Source organism: Oncorhynchus masou, chromosome 29 (genome assembly GCF_036934945.1).
Source record: "Oncorhynchus masou masou isolate Uvic2021 chromosome 29, UVic_Omas_1.1, whole genome shotgun sequence".
Taxonomy (NCBI): Eukaryota; Metazoa; Chordata; class Actinopteri; order Salmoniformes; family Salmonidae; genus Oncorhynchus; species Oncorhynchus masou.
The window spans coordinates 73323109-73341818 of record NC_088240.1 but is presented as its reverse complement, the minus strand read 5'-3'; the positions used below and the strand labels follow the sequence as shown (position 1 = coordinate 73341818).

The 18710-nt window shown below is 43.5% G+C and overlaps 1 protein-coding gene across 2 annotated transcripts in view; it reads right to left on the bottom strand.

Moving 5' to 3' along the window:
* Window positions 1–2696: 2696 nt before the first annotated feature.
* Window positions 2697–18710, bottom strand: part of LOC135520473 (amyloid beta precursor like protein 1-like) — a 56425-nt gene continuing 40411 nt past the window's right edge. Inside the window, exons 3-17 of one of the 2 annotated variants that reach the window (XM_064946067.1) lie at window positions 17012–17141; window positions 15341–15453; window positions 13991–14181; window positions 13548–13900; window positions 12594–12721; window positions 12014–12088; window positions 11724–11882; window positions 11241–11369; window positions 10277–10376; window positions 9740–9907; window positions 9437–9460; window positions 9254–9318; window positions 7740–7805; window positions 7442–7585; window positions 2697–5991 (exon numbers count right to left, since the gene is read on the bottom strand). In XM_064946067.1, coding sequence (XP_064802139.1) covers window positions 5890–5991; window positions 7442–7585; window positions 7740–7805; window positions 9254–9318; window positions 9437–9460; window positions 9740–9907; window positions 10277–10376; window positions 11241–11369; window positions 11724–11882; window positions 12014–12088; window positions 12594–12721; window positions 13548–13900; window positions 13991–14181; window positions 15341–15453; window positions 17012–17141 — 1947 coding nt within the window. In that variant the 3' untranslated portion in view covers window positions 2697–5889. The remainder of the gene's footprint in view (window positions 5992–7441; window positions 7586–7739; window positions 7806–9253; window positions 9319–9436; window positions 9461–9739; window positions 9908–10276; window positions 10377–11240; window positions 11370–11723; window positions 11883–12013; window positions 12089–12593; window positions 12722–13547; window positions 13901–13990; window positions 14182–15340; window positions 15454–17011; window positions 17142–18710) is intronic. The other variant, XM_064946068.1, reaches the window with a different exon arrangement.

The following is an 18710-nucleotide window of genomic DNA, read 5'->3' as shown; positions in this document are numbered from 1 at the left end:
TTGCACCACAGACTGTCCAGGAGTTGGTGGATGCTTTAGTCCAGGTCTGGGAGGAGATCCCTCAGGAGACCATTCGCCACCTCATCAGGAGCATGCCCAGGCATTGTAGGGAGGTCATACAGGCACGTGGAGGCCACACACACTACTGAGCCTCATTTTGACTTATTTTAAGGACATTACATCAAAGTTGGATCAGCCTGTAGTGTGGTTTTCCACTTTAATTTTGAGTGACTCCAAATCCAGACCTCCATGGGTTGATAAATTTGATTTCCATTGATCATTTTTGTGTGATTTTGTTGTCAGCCCATTCAACAATGTAAAGAAAAAAGTATTTAATAAGAATATTTCATTCATTCAGATCTAGGATGTGTTATTTTAGTGTTCCCTTTATTTTTTTGAGCAGTGTAGTTGTTTTTTATGGGGCTCTATCCTCAGATAATCGCATCGTATTATTTCGCAGTAAATCCTTTTTTTAAATCTGACAACACTGGATTAGCAAATTTCTAGGCTTTCGAAACATGTGAGACACTTGTATTTTGATGAATGTTTAATATGACTATTTATGTAGCGATCACTGCATGTTGTCGAATTTCATCCTGCTAACGGGCTCGGTGCGCAGAGAGGTTAATGATGGGTAAAGAGAGATTTGCACATACATTTTTGCAAGTCAAAGGCACAATTCCCTTTACCCAAAGTACCCATTCATGTGAATGTAGACCTATGTATTTTACAGGAAGTGAGCTATAATCATCAATGTCATGACAACATAATGAAAGAGCCCTAAGCTTTAATATATAAGATTCATAATGTTAAAATACCATAATCCAATTGGTAGCATATTACATAGGAAATGCATGCTTGGTGTATAATTTACAATGTTATAATGTGTGTTAACTGGTGATTTCTATCCTTTGGTGGGCAAATTTCACAATTTAATTTTCATTTATATATAAATGGTGGCTTTGATCATGATTATCATTATGTTTATAGCTAGCTAGCAGCACACGCAAATATTGTTGTGCAAATCTCTCTTCACCCGCCATCAACACCAACAATCTCTGAAATTCTCCTCCATGCCATTGACCTCGTGTTGTAGCAAAACAAAATCATATAGAATTGTAAAACCAGACACAGCGATGATTCGCTATCCTCCAACTTTTTTGGTTGTGCTTGTCTGAAACTTGGCGGAACTGTTTCATGGGTGGGGGATTTTTAAGCAAATATCTACTCCTCACCTGATTGGTTAACGACAGCGGTGTCAGCATTCAATGTGCATAAAGTTGAGCTGAATATTTTCTATTGCTCTGCTAGCAGGGTTCGTGCTGCGCATTGCTCAGCATGCTCCCGTTAAAAATAAATGGGCGAGGACCTTCGTCGGGCGAATACGAAAGTTGTGGAAACATTACGTGAGAAAAGGGTATACCAAAGTTTATTGCTAAACTCTCTCATTGTTCTATCTGTGGGGACATCGTCTTCCAACTGATGGGGAAACTCAAATCGCACTGAATTATTTCTGCCTCATATGCACCAATTCATGTTGTTACTCCTATGACCAGAGAAAAATAAATATTCCTTGATATTAAAAAAGACACAAGCCGCTAATAATACCCACGCAAGCTTATCGGAAGCACTTTCCAATATTAATTCATGCAGCGGCACGTGCATTTTATGGCATATAAAAGTGTTAAACAAAGTCTTGACATTGCTGACTAACAACTTAAACATGAACTTACTCAAAAACAACAGCTCTTTGATGTATTTGTTGGCTTTCCCTCTTGTCATGGTTTTTAAAGTTTTGAAATATACCGGCATCAACTTTGCTGAACGTTCGATGCTTTTCTTTTTTTTGTTTTTTTGACATTTTTGACGATCGAATAGCAATTCATTGGAGATCGACCAGTCCAAAAGTCATAATTAATGCCTAATAACGTTCCAACCAAATAACATGTGCTGAGCCTGTTGAAGCTATTACATTTTTAAAAATGATAAAAACAGAAAGCAATTCCACTCATTCAATTGGAGCAAGTGAATTTGACTTAGTAGACAAGCAAAACCATTGTCTATGGTGTTTAAGACAGTATTGCTGCCGAGGGTTGTCATTTGGCCTAGAACAAACCATAACCATGTTGACTTCCTGCTCTTGCATATACTGAGTTACAGTCTGTGATGTTTAAATACTGGAATGGACATTTTGAGGTGAAAGAACAGGATGTCATTGTGCTTCATGTTCTATTGAATCTAAATAGGTGATGTGTGAAAGTGTTAAACTCCCTGTTCGGACATAAAAATGCATAAACACCATTGCAGAACACTTGAGGTTTTATTCCCTTAACTATCTATGTTGGCTATGTTTTGTACAGATATGAAGGTGGGTTTCAATCTCAAGACCTCAAATCCCAAATATGGCAGCACACTGTTTATAGTGTTGCACACAGTATAGATACCTTCACCAATCTAGATCATACATTAGGCTACACCCAGCCACACAACATAAGCCATGCTTTACAACACTCCACTTTCCTGTGGGTGGTGTGTTTATTAATGTGTTATTAGAACCAGAGAATATCTCTCTGGTTATAGCTGTGACAGAACACAGGCGTCTCTCTTGGTGACCCCATGCTGGCTGATATTATAAAATCAAGTCAACTATCCCATCCTGTGCTCAGAGGTGAAGTACAGTGATTCAAGAAACAGTGTTTTGTGGGTTATTTCAAATTTTATTACAGTTTTAATTAGCTTAATCAGATCTCCATTGCTCAGATTTCTTGCACATGAATTACACTCAACATAGCTCAGGGACAATTGGTCAAATTAGTCAGTTGTCTGACCTCTTCTAGAGCAAAGCATGTGTTTGGTCAAGTTCTGAAGGGATTTGAAGATCAGCTCCCTCAGTGATGTCATCAGTATCATTCCAATCAGAGTATAGTCAAAATGGTGGGAGTTCACATTATATACAGCCAGTATCTGTGTCTGACAAAGAGCAATCATTTGTTCACAGTTGTGCTTGGCGCCACACCATGGACAATTTAGTTATAGACTTACTGACAGAGTATGTCCACTGTATCTGAACTGTTAGACATCACATTACCTATAGGCACCCTAAAGAGGTTTTCTTATACAAGCTACTACATTTTTCATACAGTGAGAAAACATGACCCTCAATCCAATTGATTATTAGAAATAAAAATACATAATTACATCCAAAACACAGCATTGTAAAAGGCAATAATGCAGCAATTAAACTCTCCATATAATTGTTTACATTTTCATTGGCTGGGGAGGGGAGGAAGGCCAACATAGAAGTATCTTAATCAAGAGAGGACATACAAATGTGTGTTCAGTCACTACAGTATACACCATTCTACATCTGCTAAATGCTGGTAGGAAAACCTTGAGTCTTTGGGGAAACATAGGCAAGTTTGTTCTCTTCTATGGTTTCAGTAGTATCGATACAAGGTTCAACTGACTTAAACTGTGAACATACGTTTTTCACGAAACAGAGCTGTACAAATTATACAAAGACTACCTCAGCTCTCTAATTATCTTGATGCAGTAACCACAACCTGTGATTCCCACAATCCAAAAGCAATACATGGAAAATTCAAATCTCTGAGGTCAAGTATTTGAACTCATCTTCCCCATATTCAAAGTAGTGTTTGAATAAAGAAACAGAATGGTTTGAGGGTGAGTCAGCCACATCTCTCCTCTGATGTGATCAATAATTTACTCCCTTGTGTCACCAGTGGTTTCATGGAGTACACAGCAGAACAACCTCGCCATGAGTTACAAATAAATTATGAACCTCTCAGGATGTTTCAGGACTGGTGGTGTTTTAAAAAGTAACATTTTCAGAATTCTGAGAGTAGTGAAAGATGATTGGTTTTGGTTAGGATCATCTGTAGTACAGTAGGCCAACAGTAGTTGCAGTTGACACTGTTGATTATGAAGAAACCTCCTATTGTGTATGTAACCATCCAACACGAAGAACTCTCTCTGGTAACAAAATCATGTAGTGGAAAATAAATTAAATATAAAAGCCATCCAAGAGGTCAACAATCAGCCATTGAAAAGGGGACAATCCCTTATTATCTATATACAGTGCATGATATTGATCATAATAACTGTGACAGATGCATCAGTGAGATGCGACATCTCCCTAGTGGACTAACATTCAACTGGTTTATATACAGCGTCTATATGTTCATCCTGCCTGAAACCTGCTATGTCCCTAATAAAGATTCAACTTGAATTTGAAGCAATAAACTGAAAATAACTCACTAAGGTGTGCTAGAGCAAATATTGTGGTCCCACCCAATCTGAGCAATAGTCCAGTCCTCGGCATACCTCCTTTACATGCAACTGTTACCCAAAATCACCATGTTTGCCAACATCACTATGTTCCATAATGCTGAAGTCCATTGCACCACAACAATGATTGACATCCCACTGTTCTCATTCAAACCTGCAAATAGTGAAAAGAGACATTCAGTGTTAAACTACAGTGAGATAATGAGGAAGGTTTCGGACATGTAGCTTGTCTACTGATTACAGGTTGTCCTTGGGATTCTACTAGGGGAGTGATGCACTATCGAAGAGGAAATGGAGTCTCAACGTCTACCTAAAATACATTCAGTCAGAAGTTAATTGTGTCATCTTGTGCTGGTTTTTACAACAGTCCGTTTTCAATCAGCCATGTTAGGAAAATGTTCTCTCTCTGAACAGCACAAGGTATTCTTCTTTTTTGTTATTATTCCATTACACTGATGCAAATTCATTCTAGAAATGTCTACTTTGAAGTCATATTTTTTTCTAAAGATATTACATTTCCATCTTATCAAAAGCAAAGAACAGGAACAACACAAAGACTGTAGCATCATACACCAAATCTGCATGCTTTCATTAAAATAATGGACTTTTCATTACTTTGTTACAATTTTTTTAGGTAGCAGTCATTCACTTAACTTAAATGGTACATTTGGTACATTAGTTCAATTATATAGTTCACATGACATGGAATAGGCTCTGGGTGCTGATTGTGTCAGATGTCACAGACTGAAGGATGAGGTTGGGCTGAACATCAAAAGACCACCAACCCATTTTTACTATGGATTGATAATATATGTTGGTGTAAGTAATACCTAAGTAACAACTAAGTCAATCAAGCTTCAACACCTCACATTCCCAACCTCCTCATCTCCGCTTAACCTTTACAACGGTGCCTGCCTTTGAAAGAAGATGTCCTTCATTGACTCATGGAGGTGGGGCTGGTTTGGTGGTCATCATGTCAGAGTCATTGTAGCTTTAGATAGAGAACCAGTTCGTGTGGAGTTTTAGATCAGCTATACTATATTGTTTGTTCACATTTTACACCATTTATCTGAACTGGAATATAATGAATCAGAGCTATAACACAATCCAATAAAGAATAAACAGATGACATACACACAAAACAAAATGCAGTGTTCAACATTGAGTCAGTTTCTGACAAATACCAATCCATTTTATTAAGAATAAGGGGGTCAACTCAAGCCATTCCAATGGTATTCCTATCCAAGTAGACTGGAGTGAATCTCTCCAAAGGAGATTATTGTTTCACTGTGGCATTAATGTCCACCCCTTTATTCTAGACCAGAAGAGTAAGAGGAAGGATCAGCTGGTAATACATCTCTGTTACTGGTTTACATTCCAAAACTGATGTGGGGACATGGTTGGTCAGAGGTTTGGGGCATATACCCCCTATTTGCTTGTTAAGTTACATTAAAGTGTTGGTCGTAATGATACATCTTAATACATCATAGGGGGTGTGACTGGGACTGCCCCTAGGATGGGAAGCAAGGAAAGGGAGCGCCTCGTGTGATTGGGCATGACCGGGAGGCCACACCCACCGCCTCAGTTCATTTGCTCAAAGAATTTGTAGGTGGGGTTTTCGTAGCCGTGGTTCTGCATCTTGTTTAGTTGGCGCTCCTCTGGGGTCAGCATGGGGTCAACCTGCTATGAGACACGGAGGGTCAAATGTCATACTGATACAGATACAGTACAATGCTACGGTATAAGGAAGTGCTATCAGCAGGAAGTAGGAGACACTGTATTGTGCTATAAGCATAAAGTGCCTCTCCTACCTGCCGCTGCAGGGAGAGACTTTGAATACCTGCCTACGACAAGCCAACTGACATTTACTCCTGAGATCTTGCTCTTTTGCGCCCTCTATAGCCACCATGGTTATGATTTGAACCTGCTGGTCATCTATGAACAAAAATGATCTGGCCTTAATGGCCACATGCATCTCCACCCTGGACAGCCAGAAGAGGGCTGGCCACCCCTCAGAGCCTGATCTCGCTCTAGGTTTCATCCTATAGTAGGTTTATGCTTTTTAGGGAACTTTTCCTAGCGTCTAGGCTTCCACATCTGCATTGCTTTCTCTCTGGGGTTTTAGGCTGGGCATCTGTAAAGCACTGTGACAACTGCGGATGTAACAAAAGGTTTTATAAAATACATTTGATTGATTGTGTTTAGTTTTAGTTTAGTTAAAAAGCAGCTAAAAGCTGTACAAACAAAAAACGAATCAACAAATTGTGAGAATAATGGAACTGGAAGGGATGATGATCATGATGGATGATCAAGGAAGAAGGTTTATGGCATTGAGATCGGATGAAGCCTTGGTCAGAGAAGTCAAAACAATATTTAAACCCACACAAAGCTGCCTGCCATCCAGGACCTCTACACCAGGCGGTGTCAGAGGAAGGCCCTAAAAATTGTCAAAGACGCCAGCCACCCCAGTCATAGACTGTTCTCTCTACTACCGCATGGCAAGTGGTACCGGAGTGCCAAGTCTAGGACAAAAAGGCTTCAACAGTTTTTACCAATGTTTACCCGGACTATTTGCATTGTGTGCCCCCCCCAACCCCTCTTTTACGCTGCTACTTCTCTCTGTTTCTTATATGCATAGTCACTTTAACCATACATTCATGTACATACTACCTCAATTGGCCCGACCAACCAGTGCTCCCACACATTGGCTAACTAGTCTATCTGCATTGTGTCCCACCAACCCCTCTTTTTACGCTACTGCTACTCTCTGTTCATCATATATGCATAGTCACTTTAACCATACCGACATGAACATACTACCTCAATAAGCCGGCCTAACTGGTGTCTGTATGAAGCCTTGCTACTCTTATTTTCAAATGTATTTTTGCTGTTGTTTTATTTACACACACACACACACACACACACACACACACACACACACACACACACACACACACACACACACACACACACACACACACACACACACACACACACACACACACACACACACACACACACACACACACACACACAATTGGTTAGAGCCTGTAAGTAAGCATTTGATGCGCAATAACGAGATCTACTGAAAGCATCAAAGTGTCAAGGTTCTGTCGGATTCCCTGCCTCCTACCTCCACGATGCCGTGGCTGATGGTGCCATACGGCTTCCTGCGCACCAGCAACAGACTAATCACCATCACCATGGCGATGGCCACGGCAACCACCAGCAACCCCACCATGGCCCCGCGGTTGAACGTCTCCAGGGCATCTGGTTGCTAAGGACAGAAACAGAAAAAGGGAAGAGAAGGCACAAAGAAGGGAAGATGGAGAAATTAGAGGTTGATATCATCATGGGAATGACTTACAATACCACAAGAGGGGACAGGTCCGCCCAGCCCATTCAGACACTTATCTAGGTAGCAGACTCACCAGTTCATCGGTCTGGATCTCAGGAGACTTGTAGACCACCTGCTTGAGCTCCACAGAGGTGTTAATCTAGAGAGTGAGAGCAAGAGAGAGAGAGAGAGAGAGAGAGAGAGAGAGAGAGGGGGTTATTTAATAGGTCATTACAGAGGAAGTACCACAGAATTAAATAGAACACATTAACTACATATCTATGGGAGTTGACTTCCTGCTGTGGGAGGATGTTATAGTAAGTGAGTAAAAATGTAGCAGTCTATCATGTGGAGGCTGCAGTGCGACGCAAGCCATTTTTCCATATACAGACGAGGGGGTGAGATTTAAAGTGGGTAGGGATGAGGGAGAGATGATTGACATAATGTGTGTCGGCGTATCTCTTGGCTGTGCTGTAAACACAAGGGATGAGGGAGAGATGATTGACATAATGTGTGTCGGCGTATCTCTTGTCTGTGCTGTAAACACAAGGGATGAGGGAGAGATGATTGACATAATGTGTGTCGGCGTATCTCTTGGCTGTGCTGTAAACACAAGGGATGAGGGAGAGATGATTGACATAATGTGTGTCGGCGTATCTCTTGGCTGTGCTGTAAACACAAGGGATGAGGGAGAGATGATTGACATAATGTGTGTCGGCGTATCTCTTGGCTGTGCTGTAAACACAAGGGATGAGGGAGAGATGATTGACATAATGTGTGTCAGCGTATCTCTTGTCTGTGCTGTAAACACAAGGGATGAGGGAGAGATGATTGACATAATGTGTGTCAGCGTATCTCTTGTCTGTGCTGTAAACACAAGGGATGAGGGAGAGATGATTGACATAATGTGTGTCGGCGTATCTCTTGGCTGTGCTGTAAACACAAGGGATGAGGGAGAGATGATTGACATAATGTGTGTCGGCGTATCTCTTGGCTGTGCTGTAAACACAAGGGATGAGGGAGAGATGATTGACATAATGTGTGTCGGCGTATCTCTTGGCTGTGCTGTAAACACAAGGGATGAGGGAGAGATGATTGACATAATGTGTGTCGGCGTATCTCTTGGCTGTGCTGTAAACACAAGGGATGAGGGAGAGATGATTGACATAATGTGTGTCGGCGTATCTCTTGGCTGTGCTGTAAACACAAGGGATGAGGGAGAGATGATTGACATAATGTGTGTCGGCGTATCTCTTGGCTGTGCTGTAAACACAAGGGATGAGGGAGAGATGATTGACATAATGTGTGTCGGCGTATCTCTTGGCTGTGCTGTAAACACAAGGGATGAGGGAGAGATGATTGACATAATGTGTGTCGGCGTATCTCTTGGCTGTGCTGTAAACACAAGGGATGAGGGAGAGATGATTGACATAATGTGTGTCGGCGTATCTCTTGGCTGTGCTGTAAACACAAGGGATGAGGGAGAGATGATTGACATAATGTGTGTCAGCGTATCTCTTGGCTGTGCTGTAAACACAAGTGCAAGTAGGATGCCATGTCTGTAAAGTGACGTGTATATTTGCAATAAAAAAAATAGATGTTTCTCACTTTCTCCTCATATTCATATGTGGGGCTTCTCTCAGATGTGGCATAGTCATATTCGTCTGTAGAGGCTGAGTGCAGAGGCAGAAAACACAGATTCAGCCATGATCAACTTCAACTTTTTCTTTCTTTAAAAATGACATTTTGGCAGACAAATATCACACTTCATGTCCCTTCCCTTTAACTCACCTTTCTTAGTGTTGGGCTGTGGGTCTTGACAGGACATAGACAATAGACAAAAGTACAAATGTTAATAGCTAGCTCAAGCAGAACGCGTGACCAAGTAATATATATATTTTAAATATACTGGTAGCCTTTTATCTGTGGTGTGACTTTTAGCTATCAAGCTACTTACCCGCATGCCAGCAAAAAGCACATTGTAACAGGATGCTATAACTACTGCTTGTATTCAAATAAATGAATTAATTCCTGAACTATTTGAAGAGGAAACATTTTGTGTGTATGCGTGCATTCATGAGGGTGTGTCCGTACCAATGCGGGGTGGGTAGGGCCTGTTCTGGAAGGCTCTCTCCTCCTCCTCCTCGTCATCCTTCTCCTCCTCACTCTCAGCAGGAAGTAGCTCCTCGGTGGTGCGTGTCTCAGAGAAGGAAGTGGTCATGAGCTCACTGATGTCTCCTCGCTCCGCCTTCACCAGCTCCTCTACAGGGAGGGAGGGAGAAACAAGCAGGTTTTAAACACAGGAAAGGTGTTTAGAGAAATACAATAAACTAAAGTGCTACCCAGCTTGATATACAGTACAGTATAATGTATTTACGGTAAAACATATTTACACCATATATATACAGCAATCCTTTATTTTCTGTATGACAGTTCCCTAGAGACATTACAAGATAATAATAACCTACTAATTAGATAATGTGTTTTTGGAACTTTACAAAAGACATCATGATAAATGGCAGCTTATCTCTTTCTAAATGTCTTATGAATGAACTAAAACATGAATATTAGGACAAGGGCAGTAACCCCACATCCTGGTCTACATGGAGAGTAGAGAGGAGTGTAGCGTACGGATATCATCGTGCAGCTCCTCAGCCAATGCAGGGACCTTGTAGAGTAATGCCAAGCTCTGGTTCATCCTCTCCTCAATCACATGGAGGTGGGTGTAGACCTACAACCCCAAGAGATCAATGCTGGTTAGGTTCATTACAAGACAAAGCCCACACAGAGTCTGAAAGAGTCATGTGTTGGTTTAATGTATTGACATTTACAAGTGAAAATGAGTTTTGCTGTTAAGGAGGATTATGACATCAGTTTTGATCATGTTGGTAAAGGGGCAATCTGCAGTTACCATCTGCAGTTACAATCTGCAGTTACAATCTGCAGTTACAATCTGCAGTTACAATCTGCAGTTACAATCTGCAGTTACAATCTGCAGTTACAATCTGCAGTTACAATCTGCAGTTACAATCTGCAGTTACAATCTGCAGTTACAATCTGCAGTTACAATCTGCAGTTACAATCTGCAGTTACAATCTGCAGTTACAATCTGCAGTTACAATCTGCAGTTACAATCTGCAGTTACAATCTGCAGTTACAATCTGCAGTTACAATCTGCAGTTGCTACATGCATTTTTGGACATATACATGATATGTACCCATTGATTATTGACAAATATAATTTATAAATGCCCCATGAGCTTAGTTCAACTGTGGTACCCCCATAAGAACCCAACCTATAAGCTTGTGTTACTCCAATAGCCTCAAAAACATACTTGATATCATGAATGGTCAGTCACAGTATCCATAGCTCTGTCTATGAACTTGAGAGTGGTTACATATCTCCAGCCGATCCCTCAGCTTTTTACCGAAACAGGGACGGGGATACACTTTTTTATTTATTGTTTCAACAGCTGATTGCCCCTTTAAGAGTTATTTCATGAGCATCAATTTTTCACTAAGCAGCATCACTGCTTAAGGAAGAGGTACAGTATCTTTTCATCCTAGTATATTCCGGTATATTTTCATTTCACACCTGGAACTTCATCTGCTCAGCCTTCTGGGGGTCGACGGCCTCAATGTGCTGGTAGTGTCTCAGAGTGTGTCTGCGGTCCTTCTGCTCTGCTGCCATGTATCGCTTCAGAGACTGCAGCACCCGCTCCGGCTGTTGAGAGGAGAGGGATATTATAGTCAGAGAATGTAGCGGGTGGAGAAGGTGTGGAAGAAATGAACAACACACTACAGTCCACCCCTCCCATTGCCCTCAGAACAGCCTCAATTCAGGGCATGGACTCTACAAGGTGTCAAAAACATTCCACAGGGATGCTGCCCCATGTTGACTCCAATGCTTCCCACAGTTGTGTCAAGTTGTCTGGATGTCCTTTGGGTGGTGGACCATTCTTGATACACACAGGAAATTGTTGAGCGTGAAAAACCCAGCAGCGTTGCAGTAGCTGTACAGTCATGTTCTCTGCCTAAGAAAATGTAGATATCCCTGCTGCCCCTGCTGTCTGCGGACCTGTGGGGGCTCGGCCTGCACGGCGGTCAGGTAGCTCTCCAAGGCCAGTCTGCGGTTGTTGTTGAGGGTGGCCACCACGCGAGCCAGGTGGGTCTCCACCAGCCTCTGTCTCTCCCCTGCCACCTGCTCCTCCAGAGTCTGCAACACAGACTGGAAATGCTGGGGGGAGAGGAGAGGGGGATCAATGTTGTGTTAATAGGTGTATGAGTGTCCGTCTCCCATCTTTTCTTCCTTCTTTAATCCCCTTCTCCTTTCTTCCATCCCCTCCTCTTCCTATTTCATCTTCTTACCTCATTAAGGGCCTGGCGGTCAGACTTGGGCAGGTTCTTGGATTGGTTGTCAGCCTCAGCCCATTCCTTCATGATCTGAAAAGGCAAGATGCGTTAACGTCCTTCACACACAAACAGATTTCCGCAGACAGGAATCCACTAAGGACCATTCTGATGTTTAAAATGCTCCATATCCGCCTCAATCTACAGCTACTAAGAAAGTCTGTCTGTTTATGGGTATCCACTTGGCTTGGTTCACTTGAACAGTGGGACAATCTCAATTGCATACTCCTCGCATCCTCTCTCCTCACCTTCTCAAAACCGATTGGATGAGAAAGCCAGCATCCCCCCCCCCCCCCACCTTCTCCTCCAATGGGTTTTGAGAAGGAGAGTAGGAGAGAGGACACAAAGAGTATTCAATTGTGATTCTCCCAATATATTAATATTGCATGAAGACCTCATTTCAGGTCCCAGAGCAATTTGCCCCCGACTGTCAACAGTGGGTTCTGTAGGAGATCACAGATATGGAAACAGCACAGCAGGCCTGGCCTCTTCTTATTGGTTCATTACCTGTCCAAACCCGCCTCCCTGTCCACCTTACCTCATTGATACGTTTCATTCGACGCTCCTCCAGGTCCATCTTGGCACGCAGGAAGTTGGCGTGTTCACTGTCGTCCCCTGGCATCTCGAAGTAAACATCCACACCATCTGTGGGGCGAGGGGTGGGTACTGCAGAGGAGAAGGAGGAGAGGGGGTAAGGAGAGGAGGGCAATGAGAGGAGGGAGAATAAAGTTTGGAAAACAAAGGAGAAGAGAGCGAGACAGAGATACAGGCAGTGCAGCAGAAAGAAAGACAGGGGGAAGATGGAAGAGGGGGGAGATGAGGGAGACCGAAAGATATCCCAATCATCGCCATTACCCGGAGAGAGAGCCAGACAGCCATTGATCCAGATAGTAGGGTGAACAGTCAGCATTATTGATTTGGAGATGTGTAGTGCTGTAAATACATCAGCCAGCCACTCCCATCTCCTATATCCAGCCAGACAGATAGGCATGGTGAGTGTGTGCGTGCGCATGCATGAGTGTGTATGCCCTTGCATGCATGCGTATGTGTAATCATCCTTAGTCTATTACAAAGATAGCGTGAGAGAAAGTATTGGAGATGCTAACTGGGAACTACAGTTCATTCCCCAGTAAGTAAGAGTAAGTGGGAGATGGGAGAGTGATATCAGCATTTACCCAGTCTTTTTACTGCCCTGTTAAACACTAAGGGTAGCAACTACAGTCCATTCCCTCACTGAGACTGGCCTTTAGAGAGAAAGGTCCAGACTAGACACAAAACCTAGACACTACTTAATACCCCACTTCTCCACTTTTGTAGGTAAGAATATAGACAATATGGATAAAATTCCATCGAGGGCAAAGTGGTATTCCAATAAAGCTTATGCCCATGAAATCCTCTCAGATCTAGTTGAGAGGTGGTAAGTAGGGGCTAAGAATTGTTTCTGGACAGGGCGAAGATGTAACTGTGTGATAGAAGGTAGATGGTTACTCACGGCTGTCTCCCCTGGTCTGGGGTGGGGATGTGGAGGGGTTGCGACCAGTCTGACCCTGGCCTTTCTCATAGTAGAAGGAGTCTGTGTAGTCAGAAGCCTGGTAGGGGCCAGAGTCAATGGAGTACTCATACTCCTCTGGGTCTTTCACTGCTGCTGCTTCTGCAACCTCCTGCTGCTGCTGCTCCTCCTCCTCCTCTTCCTCCTCCTCCTCATCATCCTCTACTGCCTCCTCCTCTTCCTCATCCATCACCTGCTCATTCTCTTCCACCATCTCATCGTCTTCCTCCTCCATGTCTGCCTCATCCACATCGGTGTCAGGAGAGGGGCTTGGGGAGGGTGTTGTCACTTTGACTCTGGGAATGGGGTACAAGGTCAAACATTATGATCATCATCATCTCCCCATCATCATCATCACCACAGACAGCAGGGGTAATGGGACTCACCCTGTGTTGACTTTGACCTGAGGGGTGAGGGCCTGGGGTCCTGCTGGGAGAACATCCCCTCCCTCCGTCTCCCCTCTGCCACTGGACCCGCCCCTCCCCGGGCAGCACACATACTCCACCCCACGGAAACGTTCGCCACACGGCAACAGCATCCCATAACTATGCAGCTCCAGACCGTCTGCTGTGCAGGCCTGAAACAGAAAGGATGAGCGAAATCTGTTAAACATGGATCAAGATTGGGAAAGACCAAGGTGAACTAGAGAGAGATCAGGGGTGTATAGAAAAAGAGAGGAAATGTGAGTGTGATCAAAGGGAATTAACTAGCAGGAGGAATAGAACACGACCAGCATGATGAAGGTGAATTATAAAAACTACAACCTACATCACCTCCCCGGCCTCCAATAAACGGCCTCACCTCCCCGGCCTCCAATAAACGGCCTCACCTCCCCGGCCTCCAATAAACGGCCTCACCTCCCCGGCCTCCAATAAACGGCCTCACCTCCCCGGCCTCCAATAAACGGCCTCACCTCCCCGGCCTCCAATAAACGGCCTCACCTCCCCGGCCTCCAATAAACGGCCTCACCTCCCCGGCCTCCATAAACGGCCTCACCTCCCCGGCCTCCAATAAACGGCCTCACCTCCCCGGCCTCCAATAAACGGCCTCACCTCCCCGGCCTCCAATAAACGGCCTCACCTCCCGGCCTCCAAAAAACGGCCTCACCTCCCCGGCCTCCAAAACGGCCTCACCTCCCCGGCCTCCAATAAACGGCCTCACCTCCCCGGCCTCCAATAAACGGCCTCACCTCCCCGGCCTCCAATAAACGGCCTCACCTCCCCGGCCTCCAATAAACGGCCTCACCTCCCCGGCCTCCAATAAACGGCCTCACCTCCCCGGCCTCCAATAAACGGCCTCACCTCCCCGGCCTCCAATAATCGGCCTCACCTCCCCGGCCTCCAATAAACGGCCTCACCTCCCCGGCCTCCAATAAACGGCCTCACCTCCCTGGACTCCAATAAACGGCCTCACCTCCCTGGACTCCAATAAACGGCCTCACCTCCCTGGCCTATATTAAACTCCTCTAGCTGCTCGCTCTGCTGATACAGTATGGTACTGTATGTTACACTACACCCAGCTGGGTACAGTTAGCTTCCAGCCCCAGTCTTTTACTGTAGTCTACATTGCAGTTTAGTTATTGACTCAATTAGTCCAAGTCCAAGTTTAATGTCTCTATGCTAACTCTCAATAAAGAGTCCTAGTGGTGTTAAAACCCAATTAAAACTTAAGAAATTCATTGAAATTTCATTAACTCTAATATAATCTTAGCTAATACAATGTCGCTCCGCCCGCACCTCCTTGGCTATGTTGTGCCAGTAGACGTAGCTCTCACAGGCATCCATCTGCTCCTGGTGCAGGAAACGGCATCGGTCTGGAACCAACAGGGCTTCACTCACATACTCACCCACTGCAGAGCGAGAGAGAGAGAGAGAGGAGGGAAATGGAATGAGGGAGAATATTTTAATACTTGCCTTGGTTGTAACATTTTTTAATTGATAAAAAAACATTGATAAACATCCATAAACCAGAGAGCGAGAGACTTGAACTAGAAAGGTTCAGTATAATAATATAATGCCAACTCATTACAGTGCCTCTGCACTGTCTGTGCTGAGGAGGGGAGTGGAGATTGATCCAGAACACAATGGTGTGCTGCTGCCTGCAGTTCTACTTTCAATAGCTGCAGGCAGTCAGTCAAGGACAGAAAAATTTGAAATATGCTTAATTTCAGATTTTAATTTAAGTAATTTGATTCCATCGTTAACAATGGTGAAAATAATAACTTTTGTACTTCACATTCTCTAGAGAAGTTAAAGTTGTATTTATTAACAAATAAGCAATATATTATGCATTATGAAGGTGTCGAGTATGATTAAAAATACAATTTTATTAGGGGCGGCAGGTAGCCTAGTGGTTAGAGCTTGGAATAGTAACCGAAAGGTTGCAAGATCGAATCCCGAGCTGACAAGGTAAAAATCTGTTGTTCTGCCCCTGAACAGGCAGTTAACCCACTGTTCCAAGGCTGTCATTGAAAATAATAATTTGTTCTTAACTGACTTGCCTAGTTAAATAAAGATAAAATAAAAACAATTTAAAAAAATGTGTCACATGCGCTGAATACAACAGGGCTAGGATATGGGTGTATAATTCAGGGATAGGATATGGGTGTATAATTCAGGGATAGGATATAGGTGTATCAGTACTTGATTGTATCAGTATTAGGGTATTGGCATGTGGGTGTTAGGGTTAGAGGGATGGGGTGTGTGGGTAATTGGATTGAGGTGTGTAGGTAAATTAGCTGAGAGAGGAAATGTGAGTGTGATCAAAGGGAACTAACTATCAGGACGACCAGCATGATGAAGGTGAATTATAAAAACTACAACCTACATCACCTCCCCGGGCCTCCAAGAAACGGGGGAGATGATTATGACCAATACAGTAGAGATTGGGGCAAATGTCTGTTCATTTTATTATAGGCAGAGCACTGTATGTTCCTAGCGCTCACAATTATTTGTACATACTTTCCATTACTATAATTTTTTTAAGCAATTTGGATTACTAATGGTATAAGATGTGCATAGTGGCATGTTTGGAAATATGTGGGGACAAGTGGGTTAAAATTCAACACAGACTGAAAGACCTTTCCACCACCTGACAAAGCCTTGACAATGGAATCCATTCATATGAACAATTAGACATACAATGTCCGTTTCTATTATTACTTCCCCGGGGCTGAATTTGAACGCTACTTAACCATATAACTGAAATGACATGCTTTGTATTAAACATAATGATGACATGATGTTACTTATTAATATAATAAAGTTACCCTCTGATATGGGGTGGGTGATCATAGGGAAGTTGTGCAATGTTTTGAGTGAGGTTTGTGTAGGGATATGCTGAAGATTTGAAGGATGATGATGATGATGCTGCTGAGGGTGCAGACATTGCAGACGTGTTGTTCTTACCCTGGCAGCGGTAGGGCATGACGATGAAGGGGCGTGTCTGGCAGTGGCCCCAGCCCTTCTTACACCAGGCTGGGATGGTGACAGGGCTGGAGGACTCCTCCACATGGGAGATCTGTAGGGCTGGGTACATCTGGTTGGACAGATGGACAGCCAGACAAAGACAGAGGGAGGGACAGATGGATGGATGATATGGACAGACAGGACATCAGGGAGGAGTTAGGACAACAGAGAGGAGAGAGGCAACAGGGTCAGACAAATGCAGAGGGGAAAGGAGGGTTGAGGGGGGAGGAGACATACAGTACAGACAGAGGGACAGAGGAGGAGAGGGAGAGAGGAGGAGAGGGCAAGAGGGAAATAGGAGGGGAGAGGAGGAGAGGGAGAGAGGAGGAGAGGAGGAGGAGAGGGAGAGAGGAGGAGAGGGCAAGAGGGAAATAGGAGGGGAGAGGAGGAGAGGGAGAGAGGGAGTGAGGAGGAGAGGAGGAGGAGAGGGAGTGAGGAGGAGAGGGGAGAGGATAGCACAATCAATAGGGAGAAAGGTAAAAAGGAGAGACTCATGCAACGGTCTGAAACACTTTGGCCCTAAGGGTCTATTTTCTGACTATGCAGGTCGTACACTGATATTCTCCTTAAATTGTAAGGAAAATTCCAGTCTGAAAAAAAGTTGACCTATACAATCCCACTATACAATCCCACTATACAATCCCACTATACAATCCCACTATACAATCCCACTATACAATCCCACTATACAATCCCACTTCCAATTCTTTCAATAATCCCAATTTCACATCTGACTACTTTCAATTAAAATGTAGGGCAATGGCATAAGCACAGCCCCATAATGAGGTTTAATGGATTGAGAAATGTATTTGGCACGCTGTCTGAGAGCCGGATCCACAGACTTTGAGGAAAAAGAAACGCTTTTGTGGAAAAGCAATCACAGACGCATAATGAGCTGGGTAATCACATTACAGCCATTTCAACTGTGTGACTGCTGTTTTCTTTACCCGCCGTGCTTCATTTAGCCACCAGGTGGCGCATGATGTCCTTTTATAAAAACTGGCTCATGCTCTTGTCGGGGAGGGGGAGCAGCGAGTCTCTAATCAAACCAAGGCTGTGGCTCGCCCTGTCAGGCCATTGATATGCCTTAAGTTTGGCATGCAGGGGACTTTCAGGAATTAGGGGGATAAACGTGGCAGGAGGAAGATCGATGGATGGTAGTATTAATATTCAGGAAATATCAATAAATATTTCCTCCTGACCACCATCACTCATATATATATATAGAGAGAGAGAAAGAGAAAGAGAAAGAGAGAAATATATAGATTTGATAGGACAAGACAAAACAAGTATAACAGATTGGAAGATTAGGGTTGGTTACTCCTGCTCCTATTCATAATGTTGTGTGAGGTATCTATACCAGCCTGTCCACCCATTTACAGTGCATTCAGAAAGTATTCACACCCCTTGACGTTTTCCAAATGTTGTTGTTACAGCCTGAATTTAAAATGGATAAAATGTAGATGTTTTTGTCACTGGCCTACACACAAATCCCTATAATGTCAAAGTGGAATGATGTTTAAAATGTTTACAAATCAATTTAAAATTAAAAGCTGAAATGTCTTGAGTCAATAAGTATTCAAACCCTTTGTTATGGCAAGCCTAAGTAAGTTCAGGAGTAAAAATGTGGTTAACAAGT